At 37.8% G+C, this 20200-nt stretch overlaps 1 protein-coding gene across 5 annotated transcripts in view; it reads left to right on the top strand.

The window, feature by feature from the left end:
* LOC100711820 (protocadherin-15) overlaps positions 1 to 20200 on the top strand; it is a 211969-nt gene that overhangs the window by 129854 nt on the left and 61915 nt on the right. For all 5 annotated transcript variants that reach the window (XM_019362588.2, XM_019362590.2, XM_019362589.2 and 2 more), the window contains 3 exons: positions 1943 to 2059; positions 4095 to 4235; positions 5711 to 5823. In XM_019362588.2, coding sequence (XP_019218133.1) covers positions 1943 to 2059; positions 4095 to 4235; positions 5711 to 5823 — 371 coding nt within the window. The remainder of the gene's footprint in view (positions 1 to 1942; positions 2060 to 4094; positions 4236 to 5710; positions 5824 to 20200) is intronic.

The following is a 20200-nucleotide window of genomic DNA, read 5'->3' as shown; positions in this document are numbered from 1 at the left end:
AGAGAAGTGTGATTTTTTTTACAGTGCGATTTCTTGATTTTATAGACCGGTGGCCATGGAAGTGAGTGGAACACCTGGAACACCCATTCATTCAATTCAGTGATTTGAATGAATGGGTGAGGAAATATACATACAATTACTCTTTACTCATTTAATAATAAGTGTGCTGAAGGTTTTACAATGACTTTTGACCTGACAAGGTCCAGTCCTATTAACCTCTTGCTAGTGATCATGATCGCATACTACTCTATTCAGAGGCATATAATGCTCAAGCCTAAATGATCTGAAAACTGCTGGAAACACCAGTGTGATCGTCCACAGTGAAACAAGTTTTACATCACCATGGACAAACAAAGTGACGAACGAGAAAGAAGTCCCTATTACAAAACAGATGACAGTTGAAACTTGGACAGTTGGGTGTTCCAGCAGGACAGTGATCCCAAACACACTTCAGAACTGGTTTTGGAATGGATAAAGCAGGCGAACATGTAACTGGACACAAAGCTCCAACCTCAACCCTTTTAAAAATTTGTGGACTGTTCTTAAAAACAGTATCTGTGCCAGGAAACCAACCAATTTGAATGAATTCTAACACGAAGAGTGATCAAGTATCTAGACAGGGTTATGCCAAAAGGTTGTTGATGGCTACCAAAGCAATATGCAAAGGGACATTTAACCAAACATTAGTAGGCGTGTATATATAAATGCAAGCCTATATGTATACTTTTGACCCTGTGTGAATTAGAGAAAATCCAAAAATAAGTTCAAACTTGTGCACCCAGTTCTTGTCGTTGCTGATGTATAGTGTACAATCATTTCACCCAATGTTACATCTACTATGAAATTTCAGGAATTTGAGCAAAGTGTCAAAGAGCAAAACTGTACATTTGGTCTTCAACAGTCCTGACTTCCTGCCTTTAGCCTTGACTACATCAGTCTCTTATATACAGTATGTGGTAAAATCCTGTCTTTCATACATTCATACATAGTTCACAGTTGTGTGTCATCTCACCATACTTTAGGATGACTATACACAACAACAGATGTACATCCACTACATTCAAATTCATCTTAAACTTCTACTTGCTCGTCTATTTGATTGCTTGACCTTGAACTTCTGTTCAGAGCATGGCTGCTATTAGAGTAGTAGATGCCATTATTTGTAATCAAGGAAACGCATCACAGCATCACAGCATCTTCATTTTACACAGCTAAAACAGCACAATGTCTTCCTGCTTTTCTTTCCTGTGGTGCTGCTAGACACAGGATGGAGTTTACTATTTCTGATCCTGTTGTCTCTGACACTCAGTGACTATACCAGACATTAGCATATGAATCTATGCAATCTATGGAGTTGAGGTTCCGAGATCAGAAACTTTAGAGTTATGGAGAAATAAGCTGACAATTTCTGTGCTTTATACAACATTTAGTTTACATAGTGTGTTTTTGTTTAGTTTAGTTTTTTGGAGTTTGACAACTGTGAAAGAAAGTTTTAAAATCCATCATTTAACCAGCCAATGGAAAATTAAAAGCACAATTGTTTTGTGGTGTCCTCAATTTCACCCTTGCTGATGTTTTCTAGTACTGCTGACGCCTGCTGTGATTAAAGCCCCACAGGTTTTCATGAACACCCCATTTATTCTACTCACTACAGCATTTGTTCTATTCAGAGATAAATTGAAATCCAAGCCCAAGAAGTAAAATAAACTCAGCATAAGCAATAGATTATATGCACTATTTTTCATATATACATATATATATATATATATATATATATATATATATATTCCCAAACCTATGAGGAAACTGCTACAGTAATTTGCTGTTATTAAAAGTTCCAACATTTCAGGAACTTCAAGGAAACGAAAACCAGCTTGGTGCAGTGCATTTTAAAAATGCTAATGCCGTACCGTCTCTGTGTTTGTGTTAAATCTCTCTCCAGGACATGAATGACTTTTTTCCAGTATTCAGCCAGTCAGTGTACCGAGGCATGGTTGCCCCTAATGCTGTCAAGGGAACCATCGTAACCACAGTGATGGCCAATGACTCTGACCCTGCGGTGAGCATTATCAGATGCAGCTATTCAATCAAACTGTTTCACAGCCTGTTCCTCAAATTGTGTACTGGAATGATGCAAGATAATGGTGCTTGTCTTCAGTCAGTGTGTATATGTGTGTAGGTGTGTTTTTAATGCATTTTCACTTCTTTCTCTAGTGGAGTTTTTTTTTTTTTTAATACCTCAGTGTGTCACAAGGTGAAATCTCAAGAGAACATTTAATGCTGAGCATCCTTGTTATGTAGACTGCTTTATTCTGGTTGTTGTAAAATGAGGTTTAGCTGTTTTATGTGAGTCTGATTTATGTAACTGTAGGTTAATAAGGTGATAACATGCTCGTACAGAATTCTCATAATCGGTAGTATGTGAGAATACCTCACGAGGCTTCATTGAATCATGCAGCGACACTGGGAAAATCACTTTCTTTTAAAAATATTAGAAAAACAAAAGTAAACCAGCTGTAAATAGGTGTTTATGAAAAAGCACTGGGAGTGCTTTTATTTTGCATTACTGCTCAAGATGCCATGAGCTTATTTTTCCCTCCTCCTTCTTCATGCAGGATCTTCTACACCAGCAGTGTTGTCACATAAGCCTCTTTAAAGCACCGCTTTCCTTTCACTGTTGCGCATGCTGCTTCCTGTGTCAGCTGAATTGGTTCACACTTTAGATTTAAGCATGAGAGATTCTCTTGGGTCAAGAACAACATTATAAAGTCCAGGCTATATGCTATAAAGGACCTCCCCAGTGCTCAACAAAGGTACTAAATAGCACCTTGTTTGAGCGCTGGAGCCTATAATATTCATATATCTCCGTGTCATTTCCATTTATGCCCTCCAGAAGTATACCTCGAAAGTAAAAATACTTTCAAGAATTTATCAGCATCGGGTTTTGCTGACTCACTCTGAGCTGTTATGCAAGGAAGTGTTACATCGATGTAGACAGTTGCTGAAATACTGCTCGCAACAGCGGCGCTTCTGCAAAAGTGAACTCAATTTAGAGCGTCTGATGGCTGGATTGAAAAATGGCTGTTTACATAATTAAAAATATCTAATTTGTCTCACGCTTTGAGCCTTACATGCTGGAGTTTCTCTTTAACTTCCCTCGTTGCCCCTACTCTTTCAGCGTTTCAGTGTGAAAATATGACCTTAGCGGACTTGTCATTGTTGTTTTTTCGCTGGTGGATTTACAGCCTTAAGGGAGATAAAGTGAGTAAAGTCTGTATGACAAGCAAGACATGTAGCAAGAACCTTTCGTCCCCTGAGAATAAACAGAGGGCAGATATACTGTGTGACTTTTAGCCAAAGGAACAACTTTTGTTGCTGTAAATGTTGTCCCTCAAACCATTACATCAAGCGTAAAAACACAGACAATATATGTAAGGATTATAGTGAAAACGTTTTTTTTTAAAGAAGATATAAATGAACTGCTTCTGTCACATATTACAATTTCCAAAATAAACTAGCAAAAGCACCAGTTTTATTACATTGTCAGTGTGTATTTTTAAAGTTCAAGGAAAAGTTTAAACGCGGAGTTTAATTTGTTGGTGTGTTTCTTTCCTCCACAGCGATTTTTTTCCTCACTGTTGAATCTTTTGCTCATTAACGAATACGGAGTATTTGCTTAAAATATGTAGATATTACAATGTAAATGTATGTATTTCCTGACATTTTGTGTCAAATCAGTCATAGTAACTTATGGCTGCTCATTATCAGCAACAGTTAAGAGGTTAATTGATGACCATTCGAACCACATTTATTTAAAGTAATGATATGTCTTAGAACGCTCACAATTATTTCTATATAGAGACTTAACATTTGGATCCCTGCTAATTGCTTTAGATATTAAATACTGCAAAACTCATTACACAGCCATCACCATACTATTTAATTACAGTTCAGAAGACATTAGAAAAAAAGAAATGGTTTTCCTGAAACCATGCATGAGGCATTTCATCCTATAGTTTTATGTTGAATCTACATCAAGTTTTTTATTTTTTATTTTAATGGTTAAAATGGGTATTATTCTGTTGTCATCATAGGGTACTCCAGCAGGTTTAGTGCGTTATAAGGTGGACCAGGAGGCGTATCCATACTCAGCCAGTATATTTGGCGTAGAAGAACAGACCGGACATGTGGTTACCAGAGTAAACCTGAACGAGGAGCCGAACATGAAGTTCAGCGTAAGTGTGCACAGACGTCTTTTTTAAAAATCTATTTTTCTTTCTTTTTTTTGGTAAAACACGATGAAGATGACTCATCTTCATCAGCAAGGCAAAACTACAAATATTGCATCTTCATCTTCAAATTATGGATGTAACTGTACTGCTGCTACATCAAACCCATCATTACAAGTCTTTTGCAGTATTTTTAATTAAAACCTTGAAATTTGCAACCAGGTTTTTACATTTGTGAAGTCACGACCCACTCGGTCCTACTCGATAATGCCTATATTTCATTAAATGTAACCATTTCGTAGTGAGTGTTTAATTGCATCATCTTACATAACAGCGATTGTTATTTAATACATCATAACTTGAGAAGATTTATTCTGGTGACCTTCTTTTTGCTTTATCGTCTGGATTCTGGTATTCAGTAGGTGGGGGCGTGGAACGACATCATACAAAATGAGTCAGAATGATTAGATTACTAATTTCAGATTTGATTTGCTTGCATGTAGTACTTATGAACAGGGGACTCTGAACAATTCCCTATCCACTCTACAAAATATACTGCAGTAGCTTATTAGTTTCAAATCTACCTTCTCCCAGCTGCATTCCTCAATGGGCCTTGCTAATTTCATCTTTTCATTGGGCTTTAATTAACACAACAAGGATCCAGCATCCTCTGAAGATATCGCTCAAGGGACTAATTCTACCTTGTTTGCTCCAATAACTCAAACAAAATGAACCAGTCCAAAACTGAGTACAATATTTGGCTTATGACTGAGATAAACCTTGTCTAATGTACTCGTACACAGTAAAGACGGTTTAAATGATGTGTAGCTAATTACTACCCAACTCGCTTGCCTAAAGACACCACGGCATTTAAAAAAAAACGAATTTGGTGGGCAATTCAGCGTGCGTAAGCAATTGTGCAAAGAAACCAATTGAAATCCTCAGTCGGAAGGAAAAAGTAGTTGTGATGAGAATCAGCAAGCCACTTAACTATCACACGTCCCAAGTTACAACTGCTAAAGAGTTATTTATGCATGTAGCGGTTTCCTATTTAAAACACTAGTTACTGTATGAATATTAAACAGGATGCATGGGCTGTAGCGTTCACCTGACTAAAGGAGACGAAGGAAACACAATATTTCAGTGTGTTGATATTTAAGGTTGGCCCTCATTAGGAATCCTTTGGGCCTGGTTAACAGCAGTTAGCCCCCCAATTAAATGAAGAATAAAAGCCGAGGCAGGAAAACTCAAGCACACCAGTGGGACACACACCCTCTCTGTTCTTCAAATCCCATCTGAATGATGTGCAGGAAGAGAAAAGTACACATTTATTCTGGTTTATTGCGGGGCTGTCACGCATTAGCTACATCTCATTTAGCGAGCGTAAATGAGAGCGGCGGCGGCATCAGACAGCCATCTTGCAGGGGCGTGGGTATCAATGGCGTGGTGATGTTCTGGCTTTGTCTATATTTGTTTGACAGCTGGTGGTGGTGGCCTACGATCATGGTGAGCCTGTAAAGAAGAATACAACTCTGGTAGAGATCACAGTCCTTCAGCCCTCTGTTATCCCTGTCTTCACCCAGGAAGAATACAGGTATGTGCCACACACATTACCATTGTTCAAATTAAACCTCAGCCTTTTTTTTTAAAACAATACAATATGGTGATATCAAGGCCTGCTGCTAGATTTGTATGGCTTTTGTCAGACTTGAGGACCGCGATGATGCTTTTGTGCAGCCATTTCCCTTGTTGCCAGGTTTCAAAAAAACATTTTTGTTTTGATTTTCGTGAGAGCTAATCTCATGAGTCATGACGTCTGTTCACGTCACATGTTCGGATCGCATCACTGGGAACCCCAGCCGAGTAGGTAAAAAAGGATCTGGTACCAGGTACTATCACCTAATGTAAAACTCTAAAAGGCGAGTCGAGTCAAGCAGAGCCGACCCAAGTAGGTACAGGTGGTGTTTTTTATTAGTGGAATTGTTGCAAAGCAATAATCGCAGTATATTTACTCAATATGGCTGCATGCATTTTTTTTTAACTCAGCTTTGACCTTAAGTTCTAACAATGAAGGTCAAAATCAGCTGCTCAGCCAACCGTTAGGTATTCATGTTCCCCGAAGTCTAGCATATTATTGTGTAGTTTAAAGATGATCCATAAAGAATTGTGGGTAATTTACAGATTTTTCACATGTGGGTGACCTTGACCTGATTTTCTCCTAAATGATCTTGAGTTGTTGCTGTTGTCTACTGTGAAAAAGGACCACAGACGGACCCACTGTTGAGGTTTATTGCGCTTTATTGAGAGAACACACGTCTTGTCAGTTTGTTTTTGTTTGTTTCGGCACCCACACGTGCAGCTTTCCGGACGTACTCCAATGTGCCCTCCTCTTTCAGCCCCAGTTTCACTATATTTTACAAAGGAAGAGAGGGACAGCTCATTAGGTACATTCCACACACCTGGCACTGCACCTTGAGCTCACTGCACCACCCCTCCTCTGCAGCTGAGCCACACCTCCGCCACATCTACCATCACCCAAAATTTGAAAATGATATCTTGAATACTGTGGATGCTAGACTGCTAATAAACATACAGACAGACAAACAAAGAGAACTAATTACATACTCCCTCCCTCCAGGAGGAGAATTATTGCAAAGGTTGTATTCCTGTGGAACAAGAGGCAGGCACACATCTCAGTTTCTCACAGTTAACTAAATAAAAACATAAGAAATGCTGGATGGCACTCTGTTGTGCCTCCCAAGTGAGATGGACAATTTGTTTCTTGTTTGGCAAATTAATGAAGTGCATTCATTTAACGGGTGATTAGAATATAGGAAAGAAAAACTATAAGGTGGAGAACTGAATTAATTTTCCCTGACAGATTAAAATCCAAAGCACTTAGTAAGGTTCAGCCACATTTCAGCATGGACCGCTATATACATACACATACATACATACATACATGTATATGTATATATATATATATATATATATATATATATATATAGGGATATAATCCTAATATTGCAGAGCATCAGAAAACTTTTTTGGTAACTGTTTTCTCAACTAGGATGTTCTGCCACATAATAACACAGAAGGTGCTAAATTTGAACAGCATGATTGATGTTTGCTGCTATAATTCAGTTTTGATTAGAAGTGAAGGGATGTGCTTTACTGTGCTGAAATTCTTCACAATAACTTCAACAAATTTGGCAAAATTTCTCTTGCCAAAACAAATATGTATATCAGCATCAACCTCTAAAGGTGAGCTTTCCACAAATGTATTTCTATGAATTCTGCAAAAGCTGTTTACATTCACCTGTTTTGCAACAACACTAAGCCACACACTATAATTAACTACCACAGAGCATGCCTGTTTCGTCTTTGAGGAGCAGTGTTATGTGTTTGATAACAGTAATTTTGTCATCAGCTAAAGGACAAAACTCATCCACAAGAGTCTGTAAAAGAATCAACCTTACACTGAAGTTTTTAAATTACATTGTGTCAAAATATTGACTCATATTCAAGTCATAAAGCAACAGTATGTAATTTTATCTCAATAAAGCGTGTAATTCACCTCCTTTGATTATAGAGCTACATACTCTAACTGGCCACTTTATTAAGTGCACCTGTTCAGCTGCTCATTAACACAACTATTTACTCAGCCAATCAAATGGCAGTTCGTTGCATTTAAATGACCTTCACAGTCACCAGATCTCAATCCTGTAGAGCACCTTTGGGATGCGGTGGAGCAGGACATTCACATGATGAACATCCACTGATGATGATGATGTCAGTTCAGCATGGACCAAAATCTCTGAGGAATGTTTCCAACTTTGTTGAACGTATGCCACAAGGAATTAAGGTAGTCAGAGGTCCAACCCCTGTACCTGCAAGTTCTGCCTAATAAAGTGTGAGTTTAAATGTCTCTGCACAGGAGATTTAAAAGAAGCAAAGGCTAAATATATTTTTTAAGACAGCAATTTTTCATTCACTCTGTCAAGCGAAACCCGACTAAACCCGGCCGATCTACACCCTTACCTCATCAGCAGACACAAATACACACTCATTCTCAAGTCGTCACCACAACTCTGTCAGTCGGTGCTCATTTTGCGAGGTCATGGTGTCACCTCAGCTTTTCTTTTCTGTAATTGGCTGTGGTATTGTCCCATAATGTCTACCTATTATCCTTTTTTTCCCTCTATTTTGATCTGTCATTCTTTCTATCTATTCCTCATAAAAATTGTTCTCCGTTATCCTGGTTTTTATCAGCCCCTTTCTATGTCTGTTTGTCCCCTCATTGATGTTAGAGTGAATGAATTGCTCTCTTTCCATTTGCTCTTTTGTTATGCTGGCTGTCAGACACAATATCTAAGACATCAGACTGGAAAAGTGAAAATTGCAGGAGAAGATGCTTTTAAACATCATATTTTTCTAAGTGTTTCAAATATTTTCACTTCGCTGGACTTTCTGTTAACGCTTGGCAATGCGAAGGGTAGTAATACTTTGTATTATTCTTTTATTCACTCTTGCAGATTTTCTTTTCATTTTAGTTTCTTAGTCTGCCTTCGTCATATCTCCAAGCGATCCATATTTTTCTATGCAGAATATGTGTAGGCAGCTGCAGCGATACAACTCACTTTTCAAGTGGCTGACATACCAGCTGTCTCTGACACCTCAATATTCAGTATTAAAAAAAAAAAATCAAACCTTTGATACTGATTTTGTAAAAGTGTATCTATATTGACATTAAAACTCACTTCAAAGCTCTCAACTCTCTTTATTCAAACACTGGCTACCACGAGTTCACGGCTAAATGTTTCAGAACATTGTAATTGCAACATTAACGTGTCAAATCCGACACACGTCTCACTTGTGCAGACCACATTTCAAGACGTCAAGGTTTGTCTTTCACGCAGAGTAAAGCTCTTGTCTATTTTTAGGGAAGGGGTTGGAGGCAAGAGAGAGATGTCATATAATACTGCATTTATGAATATGTAACATAGCTTCCAGCTGAAAGAGCGTGCGCGTGTCTGTGTGAGTGTGCACTTTTTAGTTTTTTTTCTGTATTTGTTAATCATCACACAGTTCACAGTATTTGCATGCATCCACACATTGTCGTTCGTGCACATTAAAATCCCTTCTTGCGCGTATTGTCTTTGTATGAGCCTGTCTTTGAATGTGTCTGTGCATGTTTACTTTGTACAGTATTTTAATGTGTTTGTGTGTGTAAAAGACACCATTGTGTGCGTGCGTGCGTGCGTGCATGTTGTTGCAATTCCTTGTCGTATTCACACAGTCTACACTGTACCAGCTTTGAATTAATTATCCCAGCTTTATAGAATAAAAGCTTACCATTGTACCAGTGTGGTTTTGAGAGCTAGCTAATGCAGCTTAATGATTTCGCATGGTTTCAGCAGACCGGCTTCCAGCCATGGCCGAGTCTGAATTAGTAATATTGATTCCTGTAATGAAAAAGAGAGTAGCGCTGAAACAGGGCATCTGTTAAAAGTGACTTGTTGAAATTTCCTCTTTTCCCCCAACATGTTGGAGTATTTGTTTGATTTGGTCCAGTTATCTTTGATTTGAGACTTTTAGAAAACACTGTGCATCAAATTACATTCTTATACTGTAGGGGATCATAAAATTTGACTTGTAGTATCAGTGCACTGAACATGCATTAAGGAGCTTTCAGTGAATTTCCTGTTTTTGGTGAGCAGTCCTCTTTAGGCTTAACAAATAAAAGACAAAAAAATATAAAAGAATCAGTTTAATGGGGGTTCCTGGCATCGGTTTATGTGACACAACATCCGAAAACAGTGTTAAAGTCCAAAACTGTTATTTATGGTGTACTTGCTTCCTAAAATGTAAAGTTCCATAGTGATATGGAACTTGTCTATCTTTGTTTATTTTCTATCAGGGCTGTCAACGTTAACGCGTGGATTAATCCATCATCACGATTAACGCGATTAAAATCTTTAACGCAATTAACCCATCTGGAGCGCAGAATGACTCAAAATCCATGAAATGTCTCTGCCAACGCATTTTGGGCAATTTGTCCAAAGTTTGTCCATTCTGCGCTCCAGATGGGTTAAATGCACTCAGTAAACATGCAAGTAGAGAAATATTCACCTGCATCATGTTTGTACATTATTAAACTCATAAAAACATATAAAAACTCCACTAGCTTTATAAGTAACCATCAGCCAAAAGAGCGTTATTAGGCTAAAGTTGGTAAAGTCAGCATCATCACTGAGGGTGGGCATTGCTGTTACCAATAATGTGGCTGTGCCGAGCAGTTTTCACATCATAGCCAAGTGATTTGCTGGCCAAAGATCTGGTGCAAAATAGTGTGTTTATGCACCAGAAAGTGTTCTGTAAACTACATTTTTGAGATGTTGTTTGGAGAGGTGTACCAGTTTAATTGATTTTACACAGCCTGACAAATTTCCTTTGGAAATGGGGCTGTATTCGCAGACAATGAAGTTAAGACAACAAACACTGGAAATAGTGGAATGTCCTGTTGTTCTTGACTCTGTCATTACTTGCTTGCTTATGTGCACAATTGAGGGGTTTTTTGTCTTTCTGTGTCTTTGCCCAGCTTTTCCTGTGCTGGGTCACATATGTGCAATAAAATGTATGGTAGAAATGCAGCAGTAAAAGCCTCGGTAATATATGTCTCAGTTCAGTTCTCCAGCAAACTGCTTCAGGGGCCATGTAGGTTGGTTAAATCCATACTGGGTGAGCAATACAGGACTTGTAGCCCACAGTTTCACCCCCAGGAGTATGTATATGTATATGTGTACTGAAAAGGCTGAAAGTCAGAACTTAAACCTTTTATACCCTCAATAAGCTAGAACCATAAATAACACTGGCCTTCTCGCTTGGAACTGTTCAAAACAAATATTCAGAAGAGTTCAAAATGCTTATATATAATGCAGTTTTTCAGCATAGCTAACCAAATTCTTAAAAGATCTAGTTTTCATTGAAACGATGTCTTCTTATTTAATAACATCAGAAACTAGAGTTGAATTTTCACAGTAGACTGTATTTTGAAAATGTGAATTATGAAAGACAATGAAAACAATGTCTTCAGTGTTTTTCTGGATGAAACAAGGTTTGTCTGAAGAGGTGTATTAAAAATACAGCTGCAGATCCACACTTGCTCGCAGTATATTAAGACCGAAAACAAGTAAAGCTTTGGCACAGTTTGCTGTTTCTTCCTCCTTCATCTAATAAAACCCTTTAACGAGCCAAAGAGGAAGTTTGTTAAATCGTTGTAGCGACTGAGTGTAGAATTGCGAGGAGAATTTGTCCCCTTCCCCTCTTTTTCTCGACGTAGTGCCAACCTTGCACCTGCAGAATTAGTATGCAGTCAGTATCATGTACACATGAATAGTTATCAGCACCCAGTGGCAATTATCAGCATGAGGCTAAGTGAACAGAAAGAAAATATTAGCTTTTCAAAGATTATTGAAAGCCCTCCCTCCGCTCATCTGCTTGTATATGTGTGTGCAGTCATGTGTGTGTCCATGCACGCAATTGTGTATCTGTAGGTACAGCCCCCCTAGCCCCCCCACCCCCATGCCATCAAAATGCCTCATAGCTTGCTTGTTAACGAATCTAATTAGAAAGTAGGGAGACACATCTGAGAGCTTAAATGCCTCTAAACATCAAAGCTTAGTTTTTAATTTTTTAAAAATTGATCAAAAATGGCTGCATGTTGCTTTATTTTACACTGAAAAAATGTACTTTGAACCGAATTACTCTAATTTATTACAGCTAAATGTGTTAGTTTTACTCAGACTATTCAAATTTGACTGAAAGTGTAAATTTGTATTTAAAATAAGTCAAAAATATATTTTTTTTCCAGAGATTTTTCACTTTGGTAAAACCTGATAGTTTGAGTGAGTTCCAAGTACATTTGTTCTTTTGACTTAGTTAATTGAAGCACTCACATTTTTTTTTACAAGGAAGTTCGTTCAACTTCTACTTTTTAGTCAGTGTAATAAAATACAATTTCTACTTATACATAATTGAAAATTGGTTTTTTATGCTCTGATTCAAACGTACTTAATAACACGTCATAAAAATCTATTTTATTCCTTAAAATCCACAAACAAAAGCTTTGGTTTTGCAAAAAGCTGATTTCTTTGAGGTAAAATCAAGATTTTGTCACAATGAACTTGCTGGAAATAAAGATAAATTCTCTTTTGAAGGGCTGAATTTATTCAAACAAAGGCTCCCTTTTATGTACAAAAAATACAATAAAAATGACAAAATAAAGCACTGAAGTCTTCAGTTACACAACAGTTGCTAAAGAGAAAGAAAAAAAAAAACAACCCACTTCCCAACCCCCACCCACCCTCACCAAACCCATGAACTGAACATCTCACCTTTAAAACATGAGATTGGTCAGCCCGTTCTCACTCCCGAGGCGTAACATCCCGATGATTTGTCACATCCCGCGGCGTTCCTGAGGAACGCCAAAGGTGACCTTCCACGTTCTTATGCTATGCACCTGGTTAGGGGTGAAATCCAGTAGAATGATGGTCCCGCAGTAATACACGTTCCAGCCATGTATTCCAGCTCTAACCCTAACTTTGTCCCTAACCTTAACCAGCACTTTAATGACGTTAAATAGTGTTTTCCAAAGAGATTTAAGTAAAATGAACAAACACATGTAGATTGATTCCAAACGGTTCTCATGTTTCCTCGTTTTTTCCAATCTCGTCATTTAGGGAAGCGTAATATGTTGACAGTTTGTCACCTAGCGTAAAATATTAAGCTTTGGGAATGAGAACGTGTTGGATTGGGAATGTAACAGCCATTAACATTAACAACATTTCTAACACTATGCAAACACAGCTACTTAAATAAAATGAATATGACAGACAGATTTTTTCTCAAATTAAAGTCTCTTCCTTTCCGGTATAGTTTAATAGAAATTCTTTACACTTCCCTGAAGTGTATCCGAATACATATAAGCCATCTATGCTCACACGTCTCTTTGGCTGATCCAGTGCTTAGAGCTTGACACTGAGACTACAGACTCAGACAGTTTCCTTGGTTTTGTCTCCAGTTTTTGAACAGTTTGTCTCCACAACAGTTTTTGCATGTGTACTTTTAATTTCAGGTAAAGTGAAATAAACAGTTTCAAACCAGAAATCCAGATCAATTCAATTCAACTAAATGACACGGATGTTTCACTTTCTTCAGTGTACGTCATTACAGTGATGGAGATGAGACACAAGACAATGGCAAGCAACTCAGTCAGGCTGTTTTGAATCAGCTTCTCAAAACGGATGCATAGGACGCTGCGTGTTCAAGAATCAAAGAGCAGTTTTGTTGAACTTTTTGCAGATGCCATAGAGTTCAGCTACATTCGGTAAATTGATCGAGTGTTACAGCATCATGACTAAAGCTTTAATCTTGTGGTCGGAAGAAGAGATTCTTTTTTCTGCTCCTCCTCGGTCCCTCTTCACATAATAGATGCAGCTGTAGAATACAGACAGTCGAGTTTTTTGATGCTTTTCTTTGTAGAGCTGACAATCTGAATGGAAATTAGTCAAACTCTATTTCTGTATCTTTCATACAAGTTAAAAATTTCAGGACAGCATTTGTGGTTTTACAAGTTGCTTTATGATTCATTTTCGAATGCAATGCTCAAAATAGGTATTCTCCTTTGGACTGGAGTTTAAATATTTATACAGCTTTTTCTCTTTGCCCATTTCAAACAGCTCCAATGTTTTTTGTGTTCAGGGTTGCTGACATTCTTCTGCACGTCAAATTAAGCACTGGGGTGTGCAATAGTTAAGCCTTAGAAATCATTAGCTTTACAAAGATCGTCAGTCGTGCTAAATGTTTTATTGTTTACAGGGTTGTGCAACGGCGGACGAACAATGATGAAACTGTAACTCAGATTTTACAATAAACAAAGCAAACACAGTCTAATACTATAAAGTAGTGTGCGAAAGCCTTGAGCCACCTCACATTTCTTCATATCTTTTTATTCCATGGAGCCAGACTTTCCTGCAATTTTTAAAGTTTTCTTGAGCAACAGTTCTCCAGGCTTTCCTAATGTTTTTCCAATTTTTTCTTTGGACATTTGCTGATTTGTTTTTTTGAACTTTCCTTTTGTTCAGTCCAGTCCTTGTCCCTGACCAGAGGTAAAGGTTTTTATCTGTTAACACCCCCCCAAAAAAATCTTTACTTACTCCTACATAATGTTCATGTCTCCCTTGAAAATATCTTTTTGTAAGTTTTTTTGTAAAAATGTTAACACAACAAAATATACATATAGAGTCCCAATCAAAAGTTTAAGGCCACTTGAAAAATGGCAAAAAAAAATCATATTTTACATGGTTGGATCTTGACGAGGTTCCAGGTAGAGCGTCAACATGCAACAAATTGGAGTGCAGCCTGTTTCAGTTTAAGCGTTGTTTTCAATAAATTGCACGCTCGTGAAAATGTTTCGTCTCGCTCCCATTTCTTCTTGTTGCATGTTGAAGCTTTACTTGGAACCTTCCCAAAAAGATGATTCTGTTCATCTGGACGTAAAGTTTTCAGTGGGAGAAACGTTTCGTCACTCATCCAAGTGACTTCTTCAGTCTCAGCTGACTGCAGGTTTCCCAGCCTTATAAACAGTACATCGCATAATGACTGAAACTAACACCACTGAATGAACAATGGGCTGTGAGGTCAGTTCCTTGATCATCAAGATACTTGGAACCTAGATAAGATCCAACCATGCAAAATATGATTTTTTTTGCCCTTTTTCAATTGGTCTTAAACTTTTCATCGGGACTGTAGTTTGCATTAAGTTTGCATTCTCTGAGCGATTCATTGTTTTCTCTTGTTTTTTCTTTTTTTCTATATATATGTTTGTTTGTGTGTTAAGACACTTACTGTAACATGAACCTGTGAATGATTCAAGCATAGGAAAGGAAATGGTGAACCTGGACTGTAGAGCACTGGTCGATAAGAACAGAGAACTAGATGGCAATGCTTTAAATGAGTTCTTGTATGATACCCTTACATATTCATTGCCCTCCCACAACTCATCTCCTACCTAAACTCTATTTCCCTTCCATACCTGCTTTGCCCAATTATTATTTTTATAGTGTGATAAACTGTGTTGAATCACAACAATCTTTCTGTATAGTTCCACAGTGTAGTATTTTGGGTTCACTCGGATTGAGAGCATTTGTCTGTTCTACTAATAACTAGAATGAAATAAAAGTGCCAAAAAGTCAATACAACATGTGGTGTTGGTGTGGGATCAAAGAACCCCACATCAATGTAGGCATGTAATAAAATATTGAAATAGATTAAACACAGTTAACAAGAACAACATGCTAATGATTTCATTAAAACGTCAGTGATCATAATAGAAAAACTTGTCAGTGAGCAAAACAAAATCTGCTTTGTTTCACTTGGTGTTAAAAGTCATTTTTGGTTTTCTTATATTGATTTCCAATGCACAGTTCAGTTTGAGGGATAGCAACTGTTCGTGGTCAGGCAAGGTTTAATATTTCAGTATCCCGGTGACTCAAAATTGCTTTGACAAGCACAAAGCAAACAAAATGTACAGTATATATCTTTTTCCCCATCCAGCAATGCACCAATGCAGAGGGCTCAAATGAAAGGGAAAATAAAAGTGCCAAAAAATCAGGCAGGAAGTAGTAGTTGAACAATCACAACCCTCTGGGCAGAAAATTGACCAGTGACGCACTTTTTAAACCTGAAATCTTCCAAAACAAAAGGGACCAAAGTGTAAAACTGTGAATTACAATGGATAAAACTCGCACACCAATCACCTGTTAAATTTAGAGTCATCTACAGTACAGCACCTGTAGCTTTAGTAAAAAAGACCTTTATGCACAGCATTAGTGCTTCATCATTTGCAGCTTTTAAATGGAAACTTTTCCAGTTTCATCAGCAAATGCTTGTGTTGGTCGTGTTGTTAATATAGTCAGCCAAAAATGTGACACCTTAACAATATCATTTTTAAGATACGGCCTTGTTAAAACAGTGTGAGCGTTGTTCGAAAATCATAGTACTCTCAGGTATAAAAATGTACATTAAAGCACATCTAATATGTTGCTCTACAAAGCTTGCTAAACCGTTCATTTCAAGGTTACCTTGTTTTACTGTTGCACACAGACACATGCTGTGCTCTTGGCACTTTTACGACTCAGACAACAAATGGAAAACAGCATCGGTGGCGTTATTTGCTGCTTGCAGTTGGGAGCCAGCAAGAGAGATAGTGGTGAGGAGGAAGAGGGAGACAGAAATAAGAAGGACAGACAACGATGTCGGGAGAGGATAGTGGCATTGAAGCAGTTTGGGAGATGGTGGAGTGTGAGTTTCAGATAGAAAGAAAAAGTAGGAGATGAGGAGGTTAGAAAAAAAGGCGAAAACAAGTGACAATGCTGCCAGAATCCATCGTTTCAAAAACACACTGAAGTTGACAGGCAGAAAGGCAGACGCACATGTGTGCAGACAGATCAACATACAGGCGGAAAAGTCTTTAAAGTGGCAGATGAGCTGACAGACTGAAGCAGACTGAAGTATACAAGCAGGTAAAGATTCAAACAGAGAAACGAAGCAATGCAGATGGACAATGAGATATCCGATCTAACTGATGGGCAGGCAGACAGCCAATCAAAATATTCTACTAGCTTTTAAGATCAGTCAGTACTCAGTCAGGTAGACATCTGTACCCACATATTGTTGATATGAAGACATATGGTTTTCATGTGTAATCTTTCAGATTTTATGCTTAATATATTGCAGCAAATTCATAGTTTCAGCTCATAAAAACATCAGTGTTATTAAAAAACAAACAAACAACGCATACCAAATCCTAAATTTGCTTAGTCTACCTAAGGGCTAAAATGAGCCTGAAGTATCTGAAGTGTTACAAGGCAAGGCTAATATGAATATGAATGAATAAGTTTTTAAAATGGAGATTGTGGCATGACTTTGTGAATTCTGCAGTTTCCTGTGACCTTAAACCAACCAGAGGTTCACATGAAACTCATGAAAAGGATGGCAGCCACAGTCAGAATAGGTTTGAATAGGCTGATGTCATTCTAAAGGGTCCAGGTTATTTCACTTCTCTCACTTGTGCAGACAATTTCTCTTGCCTTTGACACCCAGATTACCAAACCAACAGATCAAAGGAAAAAGTTAAATTGGGTTCACTGTAAAAACCCCAATTTTGGACAGTTTCTTTAAACAGAAAATCTGTTGCTGACAATGTTAGACTGCATGTCTGCCATTCCCTGAAAGGCCGGCCTCTTTCAAGTTCCACGTTGCATTTTGAAAAGATCTTGATATTTGTGGTTACTGAAATGTAGTTCTGGACCAGTGTTAACATCAGCACAAGGAGGAAAAGAAACATTTTGAGACTGCGTCAAGTATTACCCAAACCACTATTATCCAAATCCTTCTACAGCATTTGTTGGTTTCTCCCTTTGAAGTGCACAGTGTATCGGACATTTGCTGCTGTATACTGACTATGAGCTACCAATGCATTCGACACTCACGTGACACTTTATAGAGATATACACCTTGCAGATGCCAGGTTGGACTCCTTTACCTTCATAACTACTTTAGTTCTTCATATTACACACTTAACACATTTCATATAGATTTTGGTCCGTATTGACATGATGGCATCGCACAGTTGTTGCAGATCCAGATAGCAAATCTCCCATTCCACCGCATCCCAAAGGTTGCTCTTTTTGATTGAGATCTGGTGACTGTGCAGGCCATTTGAGTGCAGTAAACTCACTCACCTAAATTGGACAACACACGATTGGAAAAAATGCTGCCTGGTCTCACGAGTCTCAATTTCTGCTGCAACATTCAGATGGTAGGGTCAGAATCTGGTGTAAACAACATGAAAGCATGGGTCTATTCTCCCTTGTATCAACAGTTGAGTGTGAGGAATATTTTTTTGGTGCGCTTTGGGCCCCTTAGTACCAAGTGCCACAGTCTACGCCGCAGTGTTGCTGCTGACCATATCCATCCTTTTATGACCACAGTATCTTCTGTTGGCTGCTTCCAGCAGGATAACGTGCCATGTCACAAAGCTCTTGTTGTGCTGTTGAACCAATATATAAATAATAGAATACTGCAAGAGTGAAATCTATGTGCATTTGTTGGCTATGTTTCAGTTATATAATGTGTAGAGAAAGGCAGTCTCCCATGGAGTGACTGACAAAGGTAATCAAATAATCACATACAGAAAAACTCTAATTAAGCCAAAAACTAAATTATAAAATTAGTTTCACTTCAGTATTTTCGTATACTTGTGTTAAAGTGGTGATTCAAATTTATCTCCTTCTGGCATTTAGCAGCTGATGTCACATACAGTATTACTCTGGAAATCACTAGAGACACAGAAAAGATGGCCAAAAAATTTGAGAAGACAGCTCGCGAACAAGAAGCAGATAGCTTTTAAATTAGTAATTTCATCAGCCAGGATCGAATCCGTCGGAAAATGCATGCGTGTTTGGTCAAGTAAAGATATTCTCTCAATCCTCAAGGCTTAAGGCTTGAACAAAGTTTGTGAAATATACCTCTATACACAGTTCTTTTTGACTCATTGCAGTATAACGCCACACTAGTCTATTTCTCCTTTTTCTTAATTAGCTCTCATAGCTCTGTTAAGTATGTCTTTTTCAACATTATTGTTAAATATTTCAGTAATTTTATTTTTCATTTTACAAACCTACACACCAGCTGTGTCTTCATGCCTGATTCTCAGCCTGATAGTTCACTTTCACTAATATTTTCAAATTCAGACAAACATTTACTCAGATTCATAGATGATTTGATTAAATTATTGTGGTTTAAGGTCAGAGGCTAAGGTCATAGTAATATCATGTCCTCCTTATGAGATATATGAGGATTGTGGGACTTTTATTACACTCAGCACAAAAGTTCACTTATCCCGAGAGCTAACTAATGGCATTGTAGAGGTCGAGGTCAATATGTGATAAAGATAAGAAATTAAAGTGACACATTGCTTCATTAATACTCTACAAATTGTAAAATCACAGACGTAGACATAAAAACTCATTTTGAGTTAAACTCACTGCATTATCGTTTGTTTAATTTCATTTCTTTTAGAATCAGAAGTGCAGTACAGTTGAAAAAGAAACATACTGTGACATTAGTCACAACGCTATGTGCCTGAATTGCACAGAAACAATTCATATTTGTGCTGTTTGAAGAATGCCTTTGAAAAATACCGAAGCACTACTACTGCAACTTTATGGACATCTGCGTGCATGAACGCATGACAGGGATGCACAGGAAAAACAAATGAGTGCAGGGGGGTGTCCATCACGTTCTCTACGATGTCAGCTGGAAGGACCGTCACATTGGAGCACATTAAAATTTTATTTGCTTGAGAGTATTTTGTATAAAAATCAGATTTAATTACCTATTAGCTTATTACACAACTCACTGCAATGCCATCCTGGACTTTAATACCTGCTTGTTTGAACTTTATCTTTTAATTCTGTATTGAAAGCAAGTCTCCATATCTTATATTATATGCTACAACGGCTAATATGAACATGTCTTTTTTTTTTTTTACACCAGCTAAAAGTTAAGTTTGGGTAAAATCATTAACACCTGGTTTGATGCACAGCTTTGTTGGAAAAACATTATAGGAACGCCGGATCTGTTGGAAACCTGTTGTACTCGTTGCCTCTGGCTGAGCTGCCAAGAAAACAAATGCAGTAAAATTATCTTTTGAACAACAACATGTAAATGCAATCCTGTGTATGCTCATGCACATGCCCTCAAATATTTATAGTTTGACCCAAGACATACTTTTTCATGTTCAGTTTTAAAAAATACATCAGGATGTCAATACAAGGAGTCTATTAAGCCATGCAGTAACAATGAATTTAAAAGTAGTATAAGCCAAGGTTTTTGTAATTCATTAG

This window comes from Oreochromis niloticus, linkage group LG8 (genome assembly GCF_001858045.2).
Source record: "Oreochromis niloticus isolate F11D_XX linkage group LG8, O_niloticus_UMD_NMBU, whole genome shotgun sequence".
NCBI lineage: Eukaryota > Metazoa > Chordata > Actinopteri > Cichliformes > Cichlidae > Oreochromis > Oreochromis niloticus.
Note: the sequence above shows the minus strand (reverse complement) of the source record. Positions and strands in the feature narration are given on the sequence as shown.